Genomic DNA, 26,311 nt, shown 5'->3' on the forward strand with positions numbered 1-26,311 from the left:
AACAAAATGTTAAAATAGAAACTATGCTATGTAGGATACTTTTTTTTTTAAGAAAGGACTCGCACCAAGATAGCAGTCACAGGACACCTAAATCTTTCAGAGAAAGAGAATTTATTGCCCCATTAAAAGGAGAAACGAACTTCTTCCCGCCTCGCTCAGGCAGGACGACGCCATTAGGATTAGGAGGAAGAAGTTGACGATGACCAGACAGAATCCTGTATTTGAATGGAATTTATGCATCATGTATGAGGTGTATGAATATGCAACAGGCTATTGCTTTTAAGGGTTAATCCTCTGTTAACGGGTGTCCTTTTTCGGGTTTATGCTGCCCAGAAAAAGGTACCCGGACCGTCCGTAATTCTTTGTTTCTATTGCCTCATATTGTCCTAATCCAAATTGTCCAAATTATTATTACTTTAATTGTATTACTATTTTTATAATCATTTTATTACTATTAAACTTTTAAAATTTTAAAAACAAGTGATTGGTGTTTTTCTCAAGGAGAATGGCACGAAGAGAAAAACTCAAACCTCGCTCCCCTCACGCTCCCCAGACCCAAGCCAGGCTCTGGATTTCCGGCCTTGCCCCGGTTCGTCCAGCACCAACCTCCCGTCCCCGCAGGGCATCTCGGGAGTTGTAGTTCTCCGCGCGGCGCAACATGGCGGCTGTGCGAGCGCTGCCGGCCCTCGCTGCCGCGCTGCTCCTGGCTGCTGCCGGCCAGGCCAGCAAGTACTCCCGGGAGGCCAACGAGGGGCTGGCGGCCGCCGACGGCAAGCGGCGGGAGGCCGGGGAGTTCCGGGTGGTGAGGCTGAACCAGATCTGGGAGAAGGCGCAGCGGGTGAGTGGGGTGGCGCTCGGAGGGGGCTCCGTGGTCGGGCCCGGCCGCTTCAGACACTCCTTCCCCGTCAGGGAGATGGCGAGGAGCGGGCACCGGTGTGTGAGGAGAGGCCGAGGCTATCTGGCCCCGGCTCGGAGCTGCGATGGCTTTCGTTCTGTTCTCGGGCATGGCTATCCCCGACCGTCACGCAGCGAGCGCTCCGCTCAGCCCCGCGGCGGGCGGCTGTGCCTCCTCCCGGGACAGGAGATGTGTGTCCGAGCCCTGGGATGTGTGTCCGGACCCTGGGAGGTGTTCACCTGCCCGTGGGTAATGCAGCAGCTAAACCGCATGGCTCCCGGGACAGAGATGTGTGTCCGAGCCATGAGATGTGTCCACCTGCCCGTGGGTAACAGGGGATGTGTGTCCGAGCCCTGGGAGGTGTTCACCTGCCCGTGGGTAACAGGGGATGTGTGTCCGAGCCCTGGGAGGTGTTCACCTGCCCGTGGGTAACAGGGGATGTGTGTCCGAGCCCTGGGATGTGTTCACCTGCCCGTGGGTAACAGGGGATGTGTGTCCGAGCCCTGGGAGGTGTTCACCTGCCCGTGGGTAACAGGGGATGTGTGTCCGAGCCCTGGGAGGTGTTCACCTGCCCGTGGGTAACAGGGGATGTGTGTTCGAGCCCTGGGAGGTGTTCACCTGCCCCTGGGTAACAGGGGATGTGTGTCCGAGCCCTGGGAGGTGTTCACCTGCCCCTGGGTAAAGCAGCACCTAAACCGCATGCCCAAGCAGTGGGAGAGAGAGGGATTTCCCTGTGGTGCCAGGTAGGATGTGCGCTTGGCTCCAGAGCTCGCTGGTTGAAAGCATTAGCCCTGCCGTTCAGGACTGGGATGCTCTCAGCTGTCTGAAGGCGGTGGCCTCGGTTCCTGCCCGGCACAAGGCAGAAATTCACTGCAGGAGAAGAGGAAATCTCCACCCTGGTGGTTGTGTCGCCTACATTTACGTCAAGTGATGTAGACAAATGCAAGAGGACCAGCAAATGGGTTTCACCACTCCCAGATGAGAGCCTTAATTTTGACAGTGAGTCAAAACAGTACTTGAGTTTCTCTCACTGTGGACTACAAAAGATGTTTAATTAAAGTGAAAATACAGTCAAGTTATTTCATTACAGTGGAAATATTTAATTAGAACTAAAAAGAACAGCTGCAGTGGGAGGAGAAGAATGCACTGCAGATATCCCCTGAATATTGTGGACCATGGAAGTTAGGGTGATGATTGCAAAGGTTCGGTTCTTTCAGGCTATGAAATATAGTTAACATTAATTTTGGATCTTCTATATTCTGAATAGCCTGAGCTATTGAATTGGAGGTAGACCATCCCCAAATTCAGCCAGAAACTAGAACCCTGCCATTGTGCTGCCTCCCAATGTACTATAGGAAGGTATCAAAATTACTCCTTTCCTCGATGGGAGACAGATGGAATGGGGCATAGGAAAGTGTGTTAATGAAACTCCAGCTGTTGAACTGACAACTGAAGAAGAAACAACACTGAGACTAGAAATAATCTGTAATTATAGTAGTATCAGTTACCTCTCACCTTTCCAATTACAGTCTTTTCCCATGTTCATACCTGGCTCTTCTGGAATTAAAATTTGAGGTGCTTTACATCATCTGTGTTAAGATGCTAAAATATAAAATGGATTAACTCTGTCAGTCAGAAACTAAGTCTTAGTAAATTAGTAAATTCTGTATGTGTGAGCTGGATTTTAGAGATGCAAAACCTACTTGAACTAAATTTGCCACCATCTATAAAGTGATTTTTCAGTATGTCTGGGCAATATATAAAATAAGAGGAAAGCTATGCCTGTGTGTTACATCTGCTTTGAAATACTTCCATTATCAATGCAGAACTCTTCATTCCTTTATTTTGGTAGTGATAGAGAAACTACTGAAAACAGGGAACTTCTTCGTTTTGACATAAAAGTCAGATACCACAATTTAGCATTGCAACACACAGCTGGAGGAGCAGTCCTTAAAAAAGCCCCAGAATGGTACTTAGTGGGACCAGGAGCTGGCAAGCCAGACTTTGTTCTTGTTTCCCTGGGGGTAAGTGGGAGAGAGTGCTTGATCTTCCTCCAGAATCTCTTTCCATAAATTTGTAGTAAAGAGCTCTTTCCTCTTGGAGGCAAGAGTGTAGGTAAGGATGTTGCAGGTAATGATTGCAGCCAGCCCAACAGCAAATGATGTAATTGTTGTAATGTTCAAGTTTCCAGCATTCATTCCCAGAATTGGAATAGGTACCTGTCTTAGATGTTAATGTCCAGGCAGCATAAGGAATGAAGAATAAGGAATGAGTTTAAGGAGCTTGTTGCTTAGTTATTTAATCATTAAACTTAACTTTTCACCTCTGCTTCTAGTTAGTTATTCCAGCATGTGAGTGATGTTAGTAAAGTGATGAGGAGTCTGACCACTGACATTTTTTACCTGGTGTACTCAGGGTCCAACATGGGATAACCTTAAAGGAAGTAGTTCTTGAATTGAATACTTTAAATTAACTTATGTATTCACTCTGTATTGCATTAATGGAACAGGCAAGGGGCTTCCAAAAAGTTTCAAAGGATTTATAATGTTTACAAGGACAGTTACTTTAGTTTCCTACTAAATTATAATGAGAATTGGAAAAATATTGCTCCAGTTAGGAGAAATTTGAATAGAATCTTGTTTTCTCTTAAGGAATGGTGGGCTTAATGTAGTTCCTTAGTATTTATTAGGACTTTAATATGTTTGATTGATGATGTCTCCAAACTTTATGTTTAGAAATTCTGATATTCTTTTCTATAACTTCCAGAAAACAGAAAGCTGTACGTGTTTATGGGATTGCACTAACTGCAGAGGGGCTCTAACATAAACTGCAATGTGTAATCTTTTATGCTGTAGTGTGTTTCTGATGACAAGGTCACATATGAAAGATTTTATTTTATTATATTTGCGGTACTTAGGAGATAAATTACTTCTTATCTAATTGTGCATAGCTATTTATTCCTATATTTCCTCATCCCAACTACATATGATGTCCATGCTACTTGAATGCTGCCTCATATTGGAGTAACTAAATAACTACCAAGATGTTTGGCCATTCCCTTCACAATTTGTAGCAAACTTCTCACTGAGTCTTGAAGCTTCAGGGCACAATTCTTACTGAGGAAAATGATACTTGGTTCCACTGCAGCAGTGACACTTGGGCTGTCCACGTCATTCTGCACCAGAAAAGTAAATAAGTACATGATTAAAGTTTTTCTTCTACTCAGCACATTCTAAGAACTATAAAGAAAGTGGTTACTTCTAAGTGCTTTGTTTCTGTAAAGCAGGTCCCCAAAAGTAGATGGTAAAGGTCACAACAGGGACACTCCTTTGCTTTAGTATTGGAGGGATCAGAAGTTTTAATGTGTTCTATAAGTATTATATTTACCTGTGATTCTAACTACTCTAGATCTTAGTAATTTCAGTAAGCCAAGTGCAAAATGCAGAAAAAAAAATAGTTTAAAAATCAAAATAATTGTATGCAAGTGTCACAAGATTAATTAATAGGACAGCCTATGATGGAAACATAAACAATAATGTGGATAGTTTCCTGAATTCTTGTCAATAGGAAGTGCATTAGCTTAAAGTAATTGCACTTTTCCTATTACTTTAAAATAACCTACTGACACACAAAGGACGCCTGAATCTTTTCAGTATCATTCAGATGTTTAAAAACAATTCTGAGTTTTGAGTCTGTGTTTATTAAACATACTCCTTCCTCATTGAAAATGATAATTTTATAAAGTGTAAGCTGGTTTTAATGATAAAATAGATAAACTTGTGCTAGTACTGGCAAGCCCAGGTGGTTTCCAGCTGGATCTGAGCTCCCAGGAGCTGGGCACGCAGTAGTTGGGGGGTTTTATCTCCTCTCTTCTCTGGGCTTCTCCTCACCTCATCATCTGTTTTTTGACCATGTAGACACACACAAAAAAAAAAGTGGTTCTGAAGTATTAAGGTGGTTTGTTACATTTATTTGTTTTAAACTGAATAACTATGGTGGCAAAAATCTGGAAGTTCAGGATCAACTCACAGCAGTGTTGCTTAGCCAACCACATATTAGTCATTGTTCCTGTTTTCTCTGTAGCTCACAAAATTTCAAGCTGACCTAGCATTCATTTAAACTAATTTTTTTTCCTATCTTCATCCTCAGTGTCTTACCTTTTATTTTCTAGTATGTCAGACAGGACTATGTCTAGGTTTTGTATGTTTTAATGCACATAAACCATGTTAAGAAATTATTTGAGTTTTTTTTTCATTTTGATCATAGTAAAAATTGCCGATGAAGTGGCTCTTTGACCTGCAAGGCCATCCTCAGTGACCTGGTGGACTGAAAATCTGTACTAACCAATAAAGTTTTTCAACTCACTATAACTGTATGGTTGGAAGATGGTCCACAAGAAAGCACATGTGGTGGCAATGGCATGTTGTTTGAGGAGAATTGCTGTGCCATGCTGGTTGTTATCTATCTGTACTGGTTCCTGAGGTAGCTCTGCAGCAAAAGGGGACTCCACATAACTAAATATAAACCTTTCTGTGTTCTTGTTAGCTCCATCTCTCTGCTGTGAAACTGGCAGAGTTGCATAGTGATCTGAAAATACAAGAAAAGGATGAGCTGAGCTGGAAAAAACTGAAGGCTGAAGGGCTGGATGAAGATGGAGAGAAGGAAGCCAAGCTCAGACGCAACTTAAATGGTAAGGGCTGTCTTGGAAAGGAGGAGTTTAAACTTTGCATCACACACACACACACATGGTTAGACACTTGTGTTTAAACTATTGAATAATAATTGTGGACACTGAGCACACAACAAGCTCTTTGCAGGTCAGTAAGGAGCTGCAGGAGCCTAACAGAGTCCTTTACTCCCAATAATTCCAGAAGAGGTCATTGAACCTGGGACCACTGTGTCTTGAACTGTTTGTTAGCTTTTCCTCCATGAGCTGCAAAATCCAGCTCTGCAAGTGACAGATGTAGCCCATCTCTCACCTTCCATACATCCATAGTTGGTTCTCATGTTTCTGTATCTTCTATTCCCTTGCAGTCATTATGACTAAATATGGAATGAATGGAAAGAAGGACTCTCAGCTAGTTGATACCAACTATATTAAAGATGGCACAGAAAGTGACACACTAGATGATCCAAGGTTGGAAAAACTGTGGAGCAAGGTAAGTAAGATTTCCAGGAGCTGGAGTGTAGGAAACCAGTATTTCTTCACTGAACTCTTAGCTGTGCCTTCTGAGAGCACTCAGAGGTGGAAATTAATGGCTTTACTACTCTGTTGTTAAGTACTGACCAAGCTGCCTTGCTCTGTAGCTCACATCTTCATGCCCTGAGGGAAGCCCACCTGCATTCAGACCATCCAGCAATGACAGGTTGTCTTTGGCAAATAAAACACCCACCTTAATCTGAAGGGTGAAGCCTGGCCTCACATTTCCCTGAACTCATGGCTTCCCTTAGTGTGACTGTCACACTGTGTGGTAGTATATCTATGGTGTTTTTCCCAGTTTTCTTATTGTTGTTTGTTGATATTTTTTAAAAGATATATTTAAAATAGAACCATTTTGTAGACTGCTTAAAGTGAAATTTATTGTGGGGGAAGGGTTTTAAATAAGGGCTTTCTCAACCTAGTATTCAACTGAAAATTTCCAGAATTGGCATTCATGCATAAAAAGTGGAAGATGTACTGTCAAATTTGGGCAGTTAAAACTGGCAAAGTCATAATCGTTAGAAATTAAATAAATCAAATTTTAAGAAGCAACTAGTCAGGTAAATCTAAAGAATTCTCCCATGAGTCTACTGCAGTGAGAGTAAAGCAGAAAAAAAGATTTGCTGGATTTTAAAATGTTACTGTAACTAGATACAGCTTTGGCAAGGAACATATTATTCTGTGCTTTGGGGAACAGTAAAGTGCAATAGGAGAAATATTCCCTAAGCAAAAAAAAAATGGGGTCTGAATAGGTTTCAAAAACACTCACTTTTGATCAGGCATTGCAGCAAGAATCCCACCAGATTTGTGGGTAGTGCCCCAACTGTGTGAGCAGTGCTTCTTTAATGGTTAGAGAGCAAGTGCACAGCAGTGATAGAATCTTCATATGCCAGTAGAGTAAGAAGCAGTAAAGACTGTGTTTAATATCAGGCTGCATCCCTCATGCAAATGGTTCCCTTGCAGTTGTCTGTGGAGCTCCATGGCCCTTATTTCTGTATTAAATTGTTTCCCATGGAATAGAAATGCCAGACACTTTTCACTGGGTAATCCATAGCAAGTCTGAAGCAAACTTCTTTTGACGTGATTATCCATCAACATCTCTAAATCCTGACCACATACAAATATTAAGAGAATTAAAACAAAAGATCTAAAGAAAAGCTGCACTTAATAATTTTCTAAATGTGGTGAGAAGTGGGAAGATGTTTTGGCAGTTGAGGACACTTAAAGCACTTGGCCTGGAAAGGATAATGAGCTCATGTTTCTTTCAGGCCAAGACCTCTGGGAAGTTCTCTGATGAGGAGCTGGATAAGCTTTGGCGAGAATTTAAGCATCACAAAGAAAAGATTCGTGAATACAACATTCTGCTGGAGACTGTGAGCAGAACAGAAGGTGCCTGGACATTTCTCTGATGTTTCAAGATCAGTACATCTCTTTTCTCTGCCCATTGTTTCCATCACTTCCAAATTTCTTTGAAGCTCCTCACATTTATGTCAGAACCACTTGCAGATGCTGGCATTTTCAGCTACCTCCTGGGTTTAGTTCTGCATTAGCTGCCAGAATTGTTGCCAACTAATGAAACTCTTGCCATTTCACTTTTCTGATTCTGCCTTCATTTCATGCAGGGAAAATGCCATCAGATTAGCAATGATGGCCATTGTAGTTTTACAGGAAATTATGCAGCAAGCATAAATTCACTGTGCAAAATGCAATTCTAAAGTCTGCAGAAAATACATGTTTTATCTCACCAGCTTTATTTGCACTCAACTTAAATCCTAAGAACTTAGCATTTTTTATTCACCTCAGATTTGGGGGATTTTTTGGAGTTTTTGAGCTATCAAGATTTGGCCCACAATCAGTAATACTTACTGTTCTTCAACAGATATCCACAAGAATGTTATCAATCCATCTGAGGAGAACCTGGTGAAAGAGGAAATCTTGCACAACAAACACAGAGAGCTCAAGGAGAAGTTAAGGAGCATCAATCAGGGCTTTGAACGTTTGCGTAAAGTCAGTCACCAGGGATATGACACAACCAGTGGTATGATACAGCGGGGTTTGTGCTTCTTTGGGATTCATTCCATTTTTAAAAAATTAAAATCAGTGGGCAAGGGCATAGTCACAGTATCACAGTGTGTTGTGTACCACAGTGGGCTGAAGAAATAGAGCCAACCAGTCCTGTTTAGAACCAAACACTGGAAGCCTAATGAAAGGAGACAGTCAGTGTGTTAAGAGGATAATTCTGTCTTCCATGCCCCCATGAGAAGGGATATTGCCCCAGGAGGGCAAGTAAATGAGACAGCATGCAGGTCAAGCAGTGCCTTTATCCAGTTCCTTGGATTTGGGTTTTTTTGCTTTTAAAAACCTACTTGTTTTACATAGTACTAGTATCTAGTTTTATCCAGTACTTGGACACTTCTCCCTTTTCATCTAAATAGATCTATTAGAAATGCTGTGTTTAATGTCTCTGTTCTTAATTTAATAACTATATGTATGTGAGAAAGCCTCTCTTCATCTTTCATAGAAGTTGGGCATTAAAAGCATTGTGTCCACATTTTCATTTTGTTATGTGTGTTTGTTTAGAATTTGAAGAACCAAGAGTGATTGATTTGTGGGACATGGCCAAATCAGCTAATTTCACTGAGAAAGAACTTGAATCTTTTCGAGTAAGTAGAATTTCAGTGACTTCTCTTGCAGAAAGATAATTTGCCACATAAAGAAACACTTGATGTTACTCTGATTGCAGCCACTTCTGTATTACCCTCCAGACACCATAAAAAAGGTCATGATGCCTTTTTAATACTTCAAATACCTAGACATGTGTGTAACTAATCATATGCTGGTTCTGTTATAATCAGCAGAATGACAATTCTGAATCCTCTCAAAACAACTGTTGCATATTTTGAATCTTTGGAAGATCAGGTCCTGCTTCTTTGTTGCCAAGGCACCAGATTTACCCCTCTTACCCAGTGTGTTAATTGTGTCCTTGGGAAGCACTGTAATCTGTATACCCAGCAATTTCCCTCTCATGCCCATCTCCTGTACTGTTAACTTCCCATGTTGGAGCTGTGTTGAGCTGACACAAAACTATTGTAATAAAGACTGCTTTTCAATGAAATAATATAGAAATTCATTCCTGTGCAGTTCATACCACTTTTATTCAATTCTAGTTGTATAAAGAAAAGATTTTATTTTTTTTTATCTGACTCTGCCTGTTTAACAGATTTTAAAAAGAGGCTTTTTTAGAAATTTGTCTCTCTCCCCTCATTCTGCTGTTCTTATGCCTAAATTTTTACTTGGTGTTCACTGTTCTCCTCTTGTCACACCTCACAGCCACCCACAGTCTCCTTTTAGGACTCTGCAGTGGGTCGTTTTCAGCACTGCTTTCAAAATCAGCAGTCTGGTGGTGATGGTAATGGATTGTCCAGACATTTTTAAGAAGCAGGGAACTGAAAAAGCTTTCTGTGCCTGACTTAGTAAAGTATCATTAGGAGTGTCTTGGCAAGAGAAAGGAAGGCTTGGAAAGCAACTCCTCTGAAGCTGTGTGTATTTGTTATCTTAGGAGGAGCTGAAACATTTTGAAGCAAAAATTGAAAAACACCATCATTACCAGAAACAATTAGAGATTTCACACCAGAAACTGAAGCATGTAGAGGAAACTGGAGACAAGGATCATCTGAACAGAAACAAAGAGAAATATGCCATGCTGCAAGAAAAGACAAAAGAGCTAGGATATAAGGTCTGTATAAATGCTGTGTTACATACATGTTGAAAGTTTAACTCAGTAGCAGAGGGGAAGCAGATTATCCAGTGCTGATTTTTCATGCAAGCTGAATGACTTCCAGAAGGGGAGCTCAAGACACATCTGTTCTCCATGTTTAGTACAGCATACACATAATTGTTCTTATAGACCTAAAAAGGCCTGAAATCTTCCTGCTCTGCTCTCTCTGTTGTTACAAATACTCATAGCAAAATCTGAATATATTACTACATTGATAATTTATTGTCTTCTGAAATTTGTTTTGTGTGTTTTCTTTTCCTGATAGGTAAAGAAGCACTTGCAAGACTTATCCAGCAGAATCTCTCAAGGTCTTCAACACAATGAACTATAAGAATTTGTTCTGCTTCATGGGATCAGTCTATTAACACAAAGCAGTTAATGTGTTTTTTTGAGCAGGGCTTACCAAGGAGTCCTTCTAAAATAGTAAGGATTGAACAGATGTGTCCTGTAAGATTTTTTTCTGTCTACTTAATTACAAATTTTGTATTTGCACTGTAAAATTAAATCATTAGATTAAATATTTAGGTTGCACATCTTGGATCATAAAGATCTTACTTCTGAATCAAGTAGCAGCCTTTGAAATAATCAGTTTTGTCTAAAGGAAAAAAATATGCAAACTCTCAAAGGATTCCTGCTAGTAAAAAAATACTAATCTTACAGTCAGGTAAGGTATTCTGATCAATGAAAGCAAACACTGAGGTACAGGAAGGTTAAACAGGGGCCAGAAAAGTCTTTATTTCAATCCTTGGCCTATTACATTTTTTACTTAAGGTTACAAAAATATTTTTACTGACTTTGAGCAGTGGCTCAGAGCTGCACTGCTGCACTGTATATGAATCTTCCATGTGAGAGGGGGAGGAAGGGTAACAAGGGAACAAGTACTGAGGTCAATTTGCACAGTTTAGTTATTGACTAACGTGTGTGTGTACAATTGTCTTGTTCATGGTTGCTTTGGTTTTGCTACACTTGGTCATTAAAAAATCAAAACAAATACTGGTGAGGCTTTTTTTTTTTCACCTTCCCTTTCATAAAGTGAGAAGTAACCAGACCTGTTTTTTGAGCATGTTGCTAATTCCTGTAATGTTCGTTCACACATCAGTTTTTAAGAGAGGAGGGGTAGTTTTGCACCACAAGGATGTGTTTCTATGTTCTGAATAGGCAGAAAGATTTCTAAAGCAGCTTATCTCTGGGTGTATATTCCAGTGCAATCTCCAATAAAGATTATTATCACTTCTCCTTTCAAGACCAGATTTTTCTGGTCAGAACTTGGCACACATCAGACACCTGGGTTGAAATTGTCTATAATAACAATGCTGATCCTTTATCTCAAATGAAAGTTTCAAATTAAACTGTTCCAGGAACGAGGCCAAGGCCAAGGTCCAGTGTGGGTGAATCATTACAGCTGCTTGGCTGGGGAGCTCTGTCCCTCACAGGTGGCAGTGCTGAGGTGTGCTGGATCAGGCAGCTGGCCTCAAGCCTTGCTCTCCCTGCCTGTTCCATGAGAAACCCATTCAGTCAGAATAGGCCACTCATCATGGCTTAAAAGTAACATGATTCTTTACTTAAAAACTGTATCTTCATGTGCAAGTGATCTGAACCAAAACTGTGGTAGCAGTCTTACTTTGAGATTTTCTTTGAAGCTAGAATCTTTTTCTTTTTTTACTTTTTTAATTTAATTTAAGCTAAGAGTTATTTATACTGCAGAGAATTGTTGTCCATCACAATAAGAAGCCACCACTAATGTTAGCAGTCTCCTTGGAGACAGCTCTGTTCATGTAGTTTATGGTATACCTTTGGTTGGCAAACTATAAAAACTAAATCCAAAAATAGCTACAAGCCATTTATGAGAAAAATGCTTTGCTTTTTTTTTCCAAATGTTACACACTTATTTCTTCTCCAGGCTATGGTTTTAAGGGTTGTTCAGCTTCTGTATCAGAGCAGTAGCTTATTATCTTACACATTTGTCCACATCAATTCCCTGTGAATGCAGAACAAAAATGTAAACTGTGTTATGTTAGAAAGCAAAGACTTCAGTGTGTCCTTCAGTGTCCCCTTTGGTAAGGTGAGGACTAAATCTGTGAGCTGCAGGTCAGTTTGGGGGCTGTAGCCTCGGTGTGGGGGGGTCCCACAGCAAAAAAAATGGCCCCTGGGTGAAGAATTTGGACACATGCAGAGGAGAGGAGCTACACAAAGCACTGAGGCACTGCTGCTGGGCAGTCCTGGCAGGGTGGTGGGGAATGGAGCAGCCTTCCCAGAGCACAGAGTTCAGATCCTGCTGCTGAGGGAGATGTGCTGCCCACAGGAAAGCAAAATATCCCAGCCTGCACTGAAGGCAGGCACAGCAGCTGTGTGCTCCACACAGGAGGGCACAGCACAGAGCTGGGTTTCATCTCAGTGTTTACCTGAAGTAGAATATGCTTATCCAGGAATTTCTGAGGAAGTCTGGAACAGCAGAAGGTGCTGTATTCATGGAATGAATAACCAGGGTCAGATCAGTTACTGAACAAGTGCAGAGTTGCTGCAGCAGAGGCTTTAAAGAGGCGATGGCTGAAGCAGGCGGTGGCTGTGCTGTGGCTTTGCCTGCCACATCATGACAGTAATTGGGCTCAAAGGCCAGGTGGGCTCAAGCAGAGAGAGTGCTTGGCAAGTGCTGCAAAGTACAAGAGGCTGACAAAATACTCACATGTCACAGTAATGTAAAACTGGGAACAAGTCACAGCTCATCAGAGGCAAAGGTTGGAGAGTGGGGTCAGCAGAGTCACCTCAGTTCAGTTACCAGAGCAGAGCTGTTAATGAGTCTGAGCACACAAACCTGGAGGAGCACAAAGTAAAAAGGCTGTTGCTGCCCCTGCACCCAGCTTCCCTTTGGAACAGTCTGTGGCTGAGTACATCAGCATAAGGGAAAGCAGGAGCAATAGTCTGTTCCTGTTGAGGCTCCTCAGGACTTTCCCTGCTTTTTAAGATTTGGGACAGGCTAGGGGAGTGTAAAGTCTGATTCCACTCTAGTTTCTATGGTCTGCACCTCACATGCATCAATGTATTATTGTATTTGCAGGGACCCCTGTGGCAGGGAGGAATGATGAATCTGACTCCATGATCTCAGAAGGATAATTTATTACTTTAAAATAGTATATTATACTATACTAAGCTATACTAAAGAATACAGAAGGGATACTTGCTGAATGCTAAGAAGATAATAATGAAAACTCGTGACTCTTTCCAGAGTCTCAACACAGCTTGGCCCCAGTTGGCCAAAGAGTGAAAACAACTCACACCAGAATCCAATGAAGCAATCACCTGTGGGTAAACAATCTCCAAACACATTCCACATGAGAAAAACACAAGAGAAGCAAATGAGATAAGAATTGTTTTCTTTTTCTCTGAGGCTTCTCAGCTTCCCAGGAGAAAAAATCCTGGGCGAAGGGATTTTCTCAGAGAATATGAATGCTACAATGTATCTACAATTCAGTTCTTGTTGCCATTTTAGTCCTCCAAAAACTGTTCATATGGTCAAAATAACAAGGGTGGGTAGTGTTTGAGATATTAAAAATTAAAAAATAACTTGAGTCACCACTCCTGTGTTTCTGTAAATAGCAACACAAATTCAGAGCCAAGAAAAAAGGTATAAATGAGATATACCTACAGTTCTTTACCCTGTAAGAGGTGAAAAATGGAGTTCATAAGTTGCATGGAAGAGGCATCTGAAAAGCAAGAACTAACACTTTTATACAGTGGTTGAATTGTCTCTTCCTTAATAGGTCTTCTAGATGATCCTTTTGTAATGTTTCAAATTAACAAGTTTTTAAACCACTCTGAGAAACAATTTGAAATAGAAAAGCAGGAGCAAAAAAAGGATAAAAGAACTGCATTTCTTAGGAAGAAAAAATCAGACCATTTAATATTCTATAGTCAATCAAATTCTGCCCTGAAAAGAACCTCAATTTAAGTAAACATGTCAGTGACTTCATGTAGGACAGATTTTATTTGTTAAAAAGGGGGGTGGAAAGGTGAGGGAAATAAATACATAAGGCATTAAATGCAACAAAAATAACCAAGCCTTTCTTAAAAAAAATACATCCTACATGTTGGTACAGCAGCTAAGATGGCATCATTCTACCAAGACAAATAAGGAACAGCACTGTAGCAAATTTATTGCTGCAATAATTTCCCCTCTCCCCTCCCATGGGATCCTGATGAATGATAGATCTGGCAATAGCAGGAATATTTAAATTCACCAAGTAGAGATCATTTACATTTTGTCAGGTGAAGTGGCATCTGCCTTTTCAGAGCCTGTTTCTGCAGGTGGGGATCCCTGTGCTCAGGAGCTGGTGGGATCCTTGCCTGGGCTCTCCTGCTTTGTGTGTGTCCAGCTCTCACTGTGGGTCTCCCCCAAGCCAGGCTTAGTGGAGACTAAGGTAAAAAGCAAGAGACAGAGAAACCACCTTAGCTTCCAGAACTTCCTCAACAGCTGATCTTGGCTGAGCATTTCCCAGTAAGTACTACAGAGGAAGTTCTAAAATATATCTTAAATATATTTTTTCATTCCATAGCATTTAATGAGAATAGAAGGAATAAAGTAATTTAGGTCAATAAATGGAATAGATTGTTGCTACAAACAGACCAACCTGTCTGTTGGTCTCACCCTAGCTGAGAGCTGGGTGCTGCATTTTCTGGATGCATTGTGTTCTTTAACAAAGTGCTGCTAAATACCAGAACCAACATTTCCAAATAGATCATACAGTTAACATGTATTTCAGTCTATTCACCTAGTGCCTATTGGGAAGCAGGATATTCATCTACAAAAAAGACTGCATGGAATTCTTTTACTAGTATCTACAGGCATTAAATGGAAGTATTCATAAAGTCTGTCCAGTAGAGTCAAACTAAATTCATAAGCTTTCCCCCACAGTAAATATTTCAACTTGAGCCATATTTGGTACAGCAGCAATTACAACCCAAGTGCTTTTACCAATAGCCTTTAAAGCACTTTCATATCCAAATGTTCAAATGTTATATTATCCCACCACTCAACAAAAGAGCACTCTCCCAAATAAGAAACAGTACACAGATATTAATGTGAACTTTGTTCCTTCACTGATGCATTAATTTATCACAAAAGCTGTCCATTTTAATAAAACTAACCATTTCAGTCTCCAAGTTTGCCTCTCAATAACTGGTCTACTGTAATTTAAAACTGCCAGTTTCTATAGGCAAAGTGAGTGTTGAATCACTTTGAAATAAGCCTCCTACTAGAATAAAATGCTGTTTAATGTTCTACAGTTGTAATTTTCCAAGCACTTTAAAGAGAGAAGAGAGCTACACTATTTGAAGAATAAACACACTGAGAACTGGAAACTCCCATATGAATACCAATAATTTACAATACCTGGCATTGGGTCCTTTAGTCCAACTTCAAATTCAAATTTCAGTTTCTAATTCAAGAAGACATCTGTACCAAAACCATTAACTAAATGGTCCTTCAGCGGGGAAAGAGTCCATTTTCCACCATTTCAGACCCAAGTTCTGGGTCTCACATTTACATCTGGGATGGATATGTCTTAAAGAGTGTTTGCCTTAGCCTCAGTTTGCTGGTGTCAATAAAACTTTGCCACAAATCAGGCCTTGCACAAGTTGGCCCTCATTCTTTGCAGAACTCCAAAACAAAGTTTTTATTCATGATTATTAATTCAGGATGAGAACATGATTTTCCAGAGATGTTCTTAGGAATTGTTTCCCTTCTCATTTTAATGCCACATGTACACACAGCTGTACTAGAACTTCTGAAAGACCAAACCAGCCAATATAGCCAAATAGGACAGTCAGAATTCCAGATCAAAGTGCTGTCACACTATGTGTCTGGGATTACAGAAGGAACAGGAGTGACCCTGTTTAGCCACAAGCATACCATGAAAAAAATATTAATTTTCATCAGCTCCTTCCAACCTAGGAACAGAGTAACTCACCCTGTTCAGCTTTGACCACTTAGAGCAGAGACAGAGCAAGGTGCAGTTAGTTTGGCATCTTCACATGGGCAGTGCTGCTGCTTGGCCACCAGGTTTCTGTTATCCAGTCATTTCCAGTCATTCTGTTTCTCCCTGCAGTGCTCAGGGCAAGCTCCATGCTGATGGACAGAGGGACAGGGCTCCCATCACAGGCCACGCTGCAGATGTGGCCAGCTGCAGGCTGCAATGGCACCTTGACAATTCCCCAGACAGAGCAACAGCAATGAGAGGCTCTAAATGTTCCCACTGTATTTGCTGTCTGCAGAGCTCCAAAGCAGCACACCCAGGGCTGTCACTGCAGGAGAGGCATTCCACAGCTATCACTTCTGTCACTTCTGGTCACTTATGGTCACTTATGGTCACTTATGGTCACTACTGTCATAGTTCTGTGATTCACCATAGAAAGCACAGAGACAGCAAATCCAAGATCAGGTCCTGGGCTTTCAGCAGACCTGATCCACCTCTACCAAACACCCCAGCAAATGTAAATGACACTGGTGCAGCTGAACACAGAATTAGGGGCACTCTCCTTTCAGGTTACAGTGCTCTCTGTTCACAGCACTTGGCTCTTCACACACACACATCTTGTGGTGCTACCCTCCTGCCAGTGCTGCCTAAGGACAGCTGCTGCTTTCTGGTTCTCTGCTGACACCTACCTACTTCATCAAATTCCCAGGAAGACACTTTCCTGTGCTTCCCAATTTGTGTCCAGTACTGCTGGCTGTTGGCAGCAAAAGGACAGAGTGTCACAGCAACCAAAGGCAGGCCATGGGGTACATCCTCCAAATGTGGCAGAGGCACGGGGGAAGATGGATCTGAGGGATTCATTACATAACAAAACTCCAGTATCCGAAGAGCAGGTTCCTTTCTGAACATCTAATCAGCTCTATTTTCTGTATATGGACTATCCATAAATTTCCAGCTCAGCCCACAGATGAGTAAAATTTAACTTATACAATAGCAGATGCTAGAGCTTTTTTATTTATTTATTTTTCCTTTTAAGGATTTCACAACCATATAATGTAGAGAAAAATTACTGTCATGCTAAATCTGCTTTCTGATCCCACCCCCCTTACTGCATATTCCTCAGATAAGTTGACACGTATTACTTCAGTAAAATGGTGATGTTACATACGCCTCTGTGTACACAGTGGGATAATAAATTTGAATTATTTCTAGATGCCCTGATGCAGGCGAGCATTTGAAAGTATATAAGTTTTAAAGTTCACTCACCCTCAAGTTTTTACTAAATTCAAAGTTCACATGTCAGCTGCACTTTCCTAAACCTGCTCACTATCTTACCAAGCTATTTTTTGCATCAGAATCCAGGTCAAGATTACATGTACTTTCCTGTCACTTATATTCCAGCCTTTCAGAGAAAATTGATAGCTGATTTATCAATAACCAACTGATACCACTCAGAGTGAGGCTACATCCCAAAGATGACAGGCTACAGAGTGAAGCCTGTCATCTTTGGGATGAGATGGGAAAGAGAAGAAGAGAAGAGAAGAGAAGAGAAGAGAAGAGAAGAGAAGAGAAGAGAAGAGAAGAGAAGAGAAGAGAAGAGAAGAGAAGAGAAGAGAAGAGAAGAGAAGAGAAGAGAAGAGAAGAGAAGAGAAGAGAAGAGAAGAGAAGAGAAGAGAAGAGAAGAGAAGAGAAGAGAAGAGAAGAGAAGAGAAGAGAAGAGAGATTTTAACTGGGAGGGAGCAGTATCAACCAACTAATCCCCCTGCCTGACCAATTCAGGGCTGACCAAATGTTCAAGCATGTTATTAAGGGTATTTTCCAAATGCTTCTTAAGCACAGCCAAGCCTGGGACAAGAATCACCTCTATGGGAAGCCTATTTCAATATTTGACCAACCTCTTGCTAAAGAAATGTTTCCCAAAGTCCAATCTAAACCATTCCTGCACATCCTATCTCTGGATACCATCAAGAGCTCAGCACCTTCTTCTCTGCTTCCCCTTAGGACGCTGCAGAGAGCAATGAGGTCATCCCTCAGCCTCTTTTGCTCCAAACAACACAAACCCAGAGCCCTCAGCCTCCCCTCAGAGCACTCCCAGCCCTTTCACCAGCTTTGTTGTTTTCTGGACACATTCAGGGACCCGTCCTTGCTTCTTAAATTGTGAGGCCAAGCACTGCACACACCACTTGAGATGAGGCTGTACCAAAGCTGAACACACATTCACCTCTTTTGCCCTGTGTTTGTACTGTGTTTGGTGCAGACCTGCACCTTAAAAAAATTCCTTTTAATTACTTTTAACTCTCCCAGCCTTACTCTGCTTTGCTAATTGCTGTATGAGATTAAATTAACTTTTCCTCTCAAGTTAGATTGTAGAACATGGTTTGTATGACTGGTCAAATGAGAGATGAGGATCTTCCCAAAGAAAAGGTGACAAAAAAAATATAACAGCATTGTCATCTTAAAACAATCCCCATAATTTTAACAGTAACTCATACTGTTAAATAAAGTAACAGTAAAATACATACATAAAATACTGTGTCTTCTTCCTGTGGTTATTGTACCAAGTATGTGTCTTATTCCAGACAAACTAGAAGAGAAACCTACCAAGGGCTGCATGTTTCAGCATCTCACAAAAAATGCAATCACTCATCATTCAAATTCAAATATAGTTTTCCAAGCTACACGAATTAAAACTGTTTTGTTTACAGCAGAGAGGAAAAATGAGGATTTTTTCCAAGCCATTTGCTGAAAACAACTCTCAGGGCAGATTTTCACAAACATTTACATGCCTAAAGACACCTACTGGCATTTTCCACAACTAGGTGCCAGAGTGCTATTAAAACCCAGACAATTATTTGCATTGTTGGGAATTAAATCCCTCTGAACTCCAGCCCTCCATCCTGCAGCCCGTTACCTTGGAGAAAATTCCATCACCCAAATATTTGCATGTAAAACTGTTCCATAGCAGCTTATGAACCATGCCATTGGCCCCACTGAAGCAGCAGTTACATTTGGCAGCAGGTCTATCAGGAAGAAAGAGGTACACACAGCACACCAATGCTATGCCCAAACACTGCACTTGATGAGAGCTTTTTCTCATCACCAAGAGCACTTCTGTCACATTAAAGTCCTTCAAGAACACCTTTCAGAAGTACCAGCCACATCACATTGTCTTGTTCTTCTGGTAATTAATACTTTTTGCTCCTGGAGAGATCTGACTCTGATACAATGCTAAATTTAAAATTATCAAATCCTTCTTTTTATCATCAGAAGCTACAAGCTGCATTTATTTCCAAAAGCGTGGGAGAGTTGGTTTTTTGTTTAGTTGGCTGGTTGGTTTATTTTGTAAAGAGCTCTGTATCTGGACTCATCCCATAGAAATCACAAACTGTATTTTAGATCCCTCATGCACATGTTTTTATGCAAGGTGTGTGAACAAGCTCAAGGCTGCTAATAGGGCTATGGTTTGACTTCCATTGTCCTTGGTTCACTAGTGGAAGTTGAAGGCACATGATTTTATTTATTTAAGAAAAAAGGTTTCCCATTTCTGTGAGCTCCTGTTGTTCCAATGAGAAAACTCCAATTCCTTCGACAGAAATGTCAAGCCTGTAACTTGGCAGGGAGGTACAACCTGCAGGTACTACTGAAACAAAAACCAACCAGTTTCTAACAAATGCAACAGTATAGCTTGGCCTCCTGCTTCAGCTCCTGATATAATTTAGTGCATGACAATATGAAGTTAATTTAAAAACTAAGTGAAACTCATCTATTTGTCCTATTCTAGTGAAGTAAAAATAATTTAAAAGAAACAGAAATTACTATGACATACACAAACACATGTGCACAGAAAACCATGTGCAGGCACAGATTCACAGCACTGCTCAACCTGAATTTTTTTTTTTTAAATTGTGATTCCTCTGTGAGGCCAGCAGCAATCTGATGACCTTTACTATTGTGTCAAATCCTTACCCATGCTACAAGTCCCAGATTTAATGCAAGTAACATTCAGAAAGGCAGCCTTTGTAGAGACCTTGGGTAATATATTTTCCTGATAAACAGATTTTTGCAATAAAAATATTGTAGTTTTATTATCTATTGTTATGGAAAACACTACATTTCAATGTATCAGTCAAGCTGTGCTCATCCTAAATATGAAGAGATTTAACCTTGCAAGTCCTCCAGTGGAGGATCCTTGACTGAAGAACTCAGATAAACCTGGCCCCAAGAAGCCTAGGCTATTCCAGTTGTACTGAAATTTAAAAAGCAGATCACCACTGTGATCACTTGCGTACACCACTGTACACTTGTCAAAGAAAAATCTTTTAAACTTAGAATTTCATAAGAAATATCTCTTTTCCCTTCAGAAGTATGCTAGGTGGATCAACAGAAAAAATACATCTGAACACAGGACAGAGAAGAATAGCAACTGTCAACTCTCAGACACTGGGGTTTTTTTATTTGAGAGACTTCTGGTATTTTACATTACTATTGAGGCTACATTCAAAAAAATTTGTAGGCGAAATTCTGCCTCAGAAACAACACCCCACCTCTCATTTTAAATCACTTAGTAAAACCCTCACTGGCACAAAACTTCCACCGACGAATATAAATTATAATCATACCTAGAAAACAGAATTTGGCTGTAACATTGGATCTTAAGAGGACACAAACAAAATATCATAATACCCAAGATGTCACTCCTGGCAACTTCTGGAAGCCAAAGCTGATATTTTATCAGAAAAAAATTCCTTTCCTTCTTAAGTACATTTCTTTGTTAGTCTATATCACTGCTATACATTTTATATAACATTTTATTTAAATAACATTTTATATGAGGACAAAAAAATATTTACATAGACAACATGGGAAATCAGGTTTTGAATCAAACTCTCACTGTACAAAAGCAAGATATGGCAGATTCATGGGTAAACCTATTCTACAAGACAACATCCCGTTGTGCCTCAAGGCTGTAGCATCTCTGGAGATATAATCCTCGTACACAGAGCTGGTTTTATGCTACTTAGGGACAGCAAAGAATAATTCAATAAAATATTAGATTTAAGGTGGATGCTGGTTTTACATTAGGAATAGGTTTTGTGACATTAAAGACCCAATTTTGAAAAGCGAATGTTTCTTTTGAATACCTTGGTTTTAAAATATGCTGTGGGAGAAAACTGAGACCTGATTTTCAAAGTGATATATTTGTTCAGCTCCAGGAAAATTGCTAAGAATTACAGGTACCCAGCAACTACAAAATCAAACTCATGGTTCGACCTAGGCTTTTTAAGAACAGAAACACCCAAATGCCCCTTCATATTACTGTGGTTTACAGACATAATTAAATAACTTGTTTGTGTGCTCTTGTCTGTTTGCAGACACATGTGCATCCCTGACACTCCAGCTTTTACATCTGAGCAACTTTAGCCAAAGCTGCAGGACTTGGTGAGGTATAAAACTGAATTATCCATAGGTATAGTTGAGAATGTCCATAAATAAACACATAAATTGAACAAAACTGTACCTGCAAAAAGAGCAGGCACTGAATTTTCTTGCTTTTGTAAGAGTCCATTAATCTATTAATAGAGGTCTTACATATTTTGTACACTCAGATATATACATATATTTTATCAGTAATGTGTGCTTACATACAGACATATGCAAACATATGTGTACACTTACCACACACACTCACATTCCCTTACCTACACACATTCAAGTTCTTTATTTTCAAAGAAAATGCCACCATTTAATAAACACTGAAATTGGTTCCAGGTTCTCCATGATTTTAGAATTATAGAGAAAGGTAACTTACATCTGTCATTGCATATGACAAAAAATCTGGACTTTACAACCAAATTGAAACAAAAGGAAAGACCAAACACACCCCTCGTACTACCAGCTTTCCAATCAGGAATCAAAACATCGGAATGAATCTGGTATAACTGCAAGGAGCAATGGCAGCGATTTGTGTGAGTGCATTTTTACAACAAACGTGAATCTTTTGGAAGATGAATTAGTATGGATTTGTGGTGAGCACAAAGTTCTTTCTTGGCCAGGTCACTGCTGAGGTCCTTTCTTCTTGTGCTCCAGCTCCTGCAGGCGCTCCTGGCGGCACTGCGCGTGCTGCGTCCCCACCTTGTGCGCCGTCTCCGTGGCTGCGATGTCAATCTGGGCATACCGGGACGATCCACTCCCTGAAACACCACATGGAATCTGTAAAAGGCTGCACCCCTCACACATTCCTGAGAAAAAAAGCTGTTGTGACACTTCCTCCATAGATTTTCTGGCATATCTTTGTCCAGTCTCAGAGAAAGCTGTGTAAAGGGAGTAAGGTGATAGCCACCACTAAAACAAAACACCTCAAAAGCTCTGTTATCTACATATTCTAGTGGTCTAGTTTTCCTCAAATAAGCAAATGAACCACTTGCATTTCTGCCCCAGGTGTGAATCTCCACCCCTATTACTCCCAGTCAGTGACAAAATTGAAGTTGGCTCTCTCACTTTTGAGAGGCTTCCTCACCAAGCTACCAATCAGGAAATCAGCTCCTGCTTTTTGAACAGAAAACTCTTGTGGCAGCTGGCACTGTTCTTTGTCTGGATTAGGCACCCTGTCAATGTTTACCAGAGCAACACCTTCAGCCTCACACAGAATGACACTTCAGCTCATTTTTCTTGGCAATAGTGGAGACAAGCTAAGTAAAACACTTAAGTACTAAGTATTAAGAGTTAAGCAGTAAAATACTTCTATAAGGCTAGAGGCTGGGAAAACTTTCATATGAAAAAATTTAAATATTTGTGGTCATTACAGGCACCTTTATAGTTACACAATTTGAGATTGGGAGGGTAGTTGGCATTTAGGAAAATTTATAGTCTTTAACTCTTCATTTTTAATGCCTTGGTTCATTGTCTTTAAGAGAAAATATTGCTTTTACATTTCAACACAATGTTGTAGAGAGAACTGCATAAAGATCCAGGAGAAGCTTAGAATTACATAATGAAAAACATAAAAATATTTAAGAAGCAAAATGCATTAGAAAAGTGCTAGCATTTCAAGTTAATAAAATTGCTGAAATTAGAAGAATGAAAATTAAGATCTTTATAGCTGAGAAGTATAGATGGATAACTTATCAATTTCAAATGCAAGGAATTAAATGCCAGATTCTGATGAAAGGATTGCTGTAGCAAGGACTGCATCTCTCAATGACAACACATAGCAGATGTATTGCATGTTTATGTGCTAATTGCCCAAGTTGAGCCTTAGAAGTAAAATATCTAATCTAAACAAAATAATAATTTAAAAAAACCATAAAAAATTAAATCATTTGCATTCTCTCTGTAGCACTTTCACATGCCCACATGGAGAGCAGATAGAAGAACACTGTGTTCTGTTCTGAATCATTTGCTGCATGGCTCCAGAGCCAGTGTCTTCAGGAGCAAGCCCTGTACACCCACAGCCCTGTTTCTGAAGCCAAGAAAAATGAGATAAGTGTAGTCCTAATATGCAATGAAAATCTTGAGAACACAAGCAAATTACTGTCTTTCAAACTCCAGAGTTTGAAATGTTCACTTTAGAAGGAGTGCATATACAATCACCTGTCAAAAGGATGCAACATCTTATAGAACTTCATTACTCAAAAATCTTTTTCAAGAAGAGATGCCAATTAAAAAAAACTGCCTCAGAAACGTAAGAGGGCTCAACTCCTCTGTTAGCAGAAGCCTGTTGGTAGATCATGGAATCATTAAGGTTGGAAAAGACCTCCAAATCATTGAGTCCAAGCTTTGACCAAGCACCACCATCAACTAAGCCACAGCACTGAGTGCCACATCAAGTTGATTCTTGAACAGTTCCAGAATGATGACTCCATCACTTCCCTGGGAAGCCTGTTCCAATGCTTGATCCTGTCAGTGAAAAAAATTCTTCCTGATGTCCAACCTGAACCTCCCCTTGGGCAGCTTCAGGCTGTGTCCTGTCCTGTCACTGTTTCCTGGGAGAAGAAGCTGACCCCACTTGACTACAGCCTCCTTTCAGGTAGGAGGATAAAGGTCTCCCTCTAGCCTCCTTTTCTCTAGGCTGAACACCCCCAGCTCCCTCATCTGCTCCCTGTATGAAATCAGGATTCCACATACCCTTTACATTCTGCACATTCTTTGCTGTTTAAATGTACCACGGACTTCCTTACCTCTTATGCTTGTGCTAGATTCTTGAAGCTCCAGTTCCATGTAGTGAAGCTGTTTTTTGGAAGTAGGGCTGACAGGAATATTAACATAGGTGGCTGCCTCACTGTGGGGTCGATCTGGTGTAGGGACATCAGCTGAATAACCTACAGCCCCTTCTGAAATAAATAACAAGTTACAGCAGGCACTGTTTGCAATGACCAATGTTCATACAGACACACAGAAAGCAAACACTGGGCAGCAATAACTCTGCTTGCCAAACAGGACATTCCTCAGTGGTAAATGGGACATGAGAAAACTGCAGCTTCTACTTTAAATATCCTGAGACACTGATCAAGTCAGGATTTGTGCAGAAGGCCACAGACCACAGACAGACCACAGACCCCACAGGGTCTTGCTGTATTGTGGCAGAAGGCAAACATTCTTCAGATATTTCTAACAGCAGCACTACCTTAGGTTAGTAGAGCTTTATGTGAAGTAATTTGTTCTAGGAAGATGTGAACCACTACATCATCTGCAAGGCAGAAAGCAAAATCAGTAAAGGCTCTTAAAGCCCATCCCAAAAACAGGGAGTGAAGAACCATTTCAAGCAAAGGGAGGGCGATCTTGAGGAGACAACATTGAGAGCTTCCCTGTGCAGAACTGAAAAAGATAGGAATAATGCCAGGAGAAGACAAGAAGATGTTAAAGGACTTTCACTGCAAGAAAAAAATAGTGGGAAAACCCTTCTAGATAGTAAAAATCACAAGAACTTTAGAGGAAATCCCACAGAGTTTTCTAGAACTTTCTAAAAAAGACACAGACCAACACCTACTAGTAAACAGTTCCTGTAAAACAATTTTGACTTAAAAACAATTTTTTGTCTACTAGTTTAATTCTCAAGACCTCATCTAGCCCTGCTTTCAATTATTTTAATCTTGTCTGCCTGTTCAGTCCAGTTGGAGTCCTTAGCCTTAAAGACTTTCTACTCTGAAGGCAGTTTGAGACAGAGGAGTGCAGAGGGAAAACAGTGTCACTTTGATGTTCTCCTTTTTCATGAAGTTCTCCTCTTGAGCCCTTCCTTAACCTTCCTTATCCCTAAGAACTCATATCAAGTCTTTTTTTATCCAAAATGCTGCTTTTCCTTTTTTGCCCGTTTAGACCCTATTGAGATGTGAACAGAGAGGCAGTAGGATATCAAGGCATTTTAGAGCATAGAGAAAAATTACTTCTTATATCCAGAAAAGAGCAGCAGTGAATAACCACTGAGGGAAACTTTTTCATCTTTTTGGAAGTATTATGAGTAGCAGAAATAGCTTATACAATGTTAGGCAACAGTATGGGTATGTTCCAGTATAATGGAATCTCCCCAGGCTTAAGCTGTTTAAATCAAAGGAGTCTACTGTACAGTCCAAATACTGGAAAGACTGGAAATTTGGACAGTTTTCTCACAGATTTTCATTAAAAAACATAGGAGAATCCAAAAAGTATACAAATATTTCTCTGTCAGTCAGACTTCAAGTTGCTGTTGCAAAGCAAGATGTTAAGAACAAAATGACAAAATCAATGCAGAACCGAATGCAGAAGGAATTTTTGTATTTTCATCAAATATCATTCTCAGAAATTATTTTCAATTATAGTGTCCAAAGTATTGCAAAGGAATTTGGCCTGACTGAGCAAGAAGGGACTCAGAAAAATCATATCATTGAAAACCTGCATCACAAAAAGTTAGAAGTTGCACGTGACAATCTTGAGTACAGAGTCACGAAGAGTCCTGAAGGGAAAGATCATTTTTGAAGTCTTTCTGTATGCTGTTAAAATGATGCAACAGAAGTGTTAAGTGAAGCCTCCTCAAAGTTAGCTAGCATGAAAACTAGCAAGATTCCCTGTAGAACTAAACAGTTAACAGGTTTAAGGAACCTGAGCATCATACCTGATGCAAACAAGCCAAGGGATTTTCCTGAGAGCTAAAAAACTACACATGGAGAATTGGTAGGGCTTTGTGCAAGAAAAGCAAAAGAAACACATAGAAAAAAAAAGCAAAACCTGGCAAGAGTTGAAAATTCTTCTCAAAGGAGGAAGGAGAAGGAAAAAACAAAACAAAAGAAAAAAAAAACTCAGACAAAAAAACCCAAACAAAAACAAACAAAAAACCCCAAAACAGTTGGGCAAACTGGAATGGAAGTAAAGGAAAAGCATTCTGTAGTTCAGTCAGTGCTGTCTCAATAGAAACTGCTTTCTTTGCAAAAATAGGAATACTTGGTTTTCATTTTTCCTTAAAAAACCCAACCAAACCAAAAAAATCTTATTAGGCACTG

The 26,311-nt window shown here is 40.3% G+C and overlaps 2 protein-coding genes across 2 annotated transcripts in view; one reads left to right on the forward strand and one right to left on the reverse strand.

The window, feature by feature from the left end:
• Positions 1–655: 655 nt before the first annotated feature.
• Positions 656–10,864, forward strand: LRPAP1 (LDL receptor related protein associated protein 1). The gene is made up of 8 exons (XM_066549214.1): positions 656–838; positions 5,441–5,585; positions 5,930–6,054; positions 7,364–7,484; positions 7,975–8,133; positions 8,676–8,758; positions 9,655–9,831; positions 10,139–10,864. The coding sequence occupies exons 1-8, from the start codon at positions 659–661 to the stop codon at positions 10,202–10,204; spliced, it is 1,056 nt and encodes a 351-aa protein (XP_066405311.1). The 5' UTR covers positions 656–658; the 3' UTR covers positions 10,205–10,864.
• Positions 10,865–21,804: 10,940 nt separating this feature from the next.
• DOK7 (docking protein 7) overlaps positions 21,805–26,311 on the reverse strand; it is a 55,985-nt gene continuing 51,478 nt past the window's right edge. Inside the window, exons 10-11 of the mRNA XM_066549215.1 lie at positions 24,020–24,172; positions 21,805–22,033 (exon numbers count right to left, since the gene is read on the reverse strand). Coding sequence (XP_066405312.1) covers positions 21,897–22,033; positions 24,020–24,172 — 290 coding nt within the window. The 3' untranslated portion in view covers positions 21,805–21,896. The remainder of the gene's footprint in view (positions 22,034–24,019; positions 24,173–26,311) is intronic.

This window comes from Molothrus aeneus, chromosome 4, assembly GCF_037042795.1.
Source record: "Molothrus aeneus isolate 106 chromosome 4, BPBGC_Maene_1.0, whole genome shotgun sequence".
Taxonomy (NCBI): domain Eukaryota; kingdom Metazoa; phylum Chordata; class Aves; order Passeriformes; family Icteridae; genus Molothrus; species Molothrus aeneus.

Excerpts from the sequence above, each read along its gene's own strand:
- LRPAP1 (XM_066549214.1), top strand. The coding sequence starts at position 659 with ATGGCGGCTGTGCGAGCGCTGCCGGCCCTCGCTGCCGCGCTGCTCCTG. Across the intron at positions 5,586-5,929 it reads GCTCAGACGCAACTTAAATG|TCATTATGACTAAATATGGA; the intron begins GTAAGGGCTGTC and ends ATTCCCTTGCAG. Across the intron at positions 7,485-7,974 it reads GACTGTGAGCAGAACAGAAG|ATATCCACAAGAATGTTATC; the intron begins GTGCCTGGACAT and ends GTTCTTCAACAG.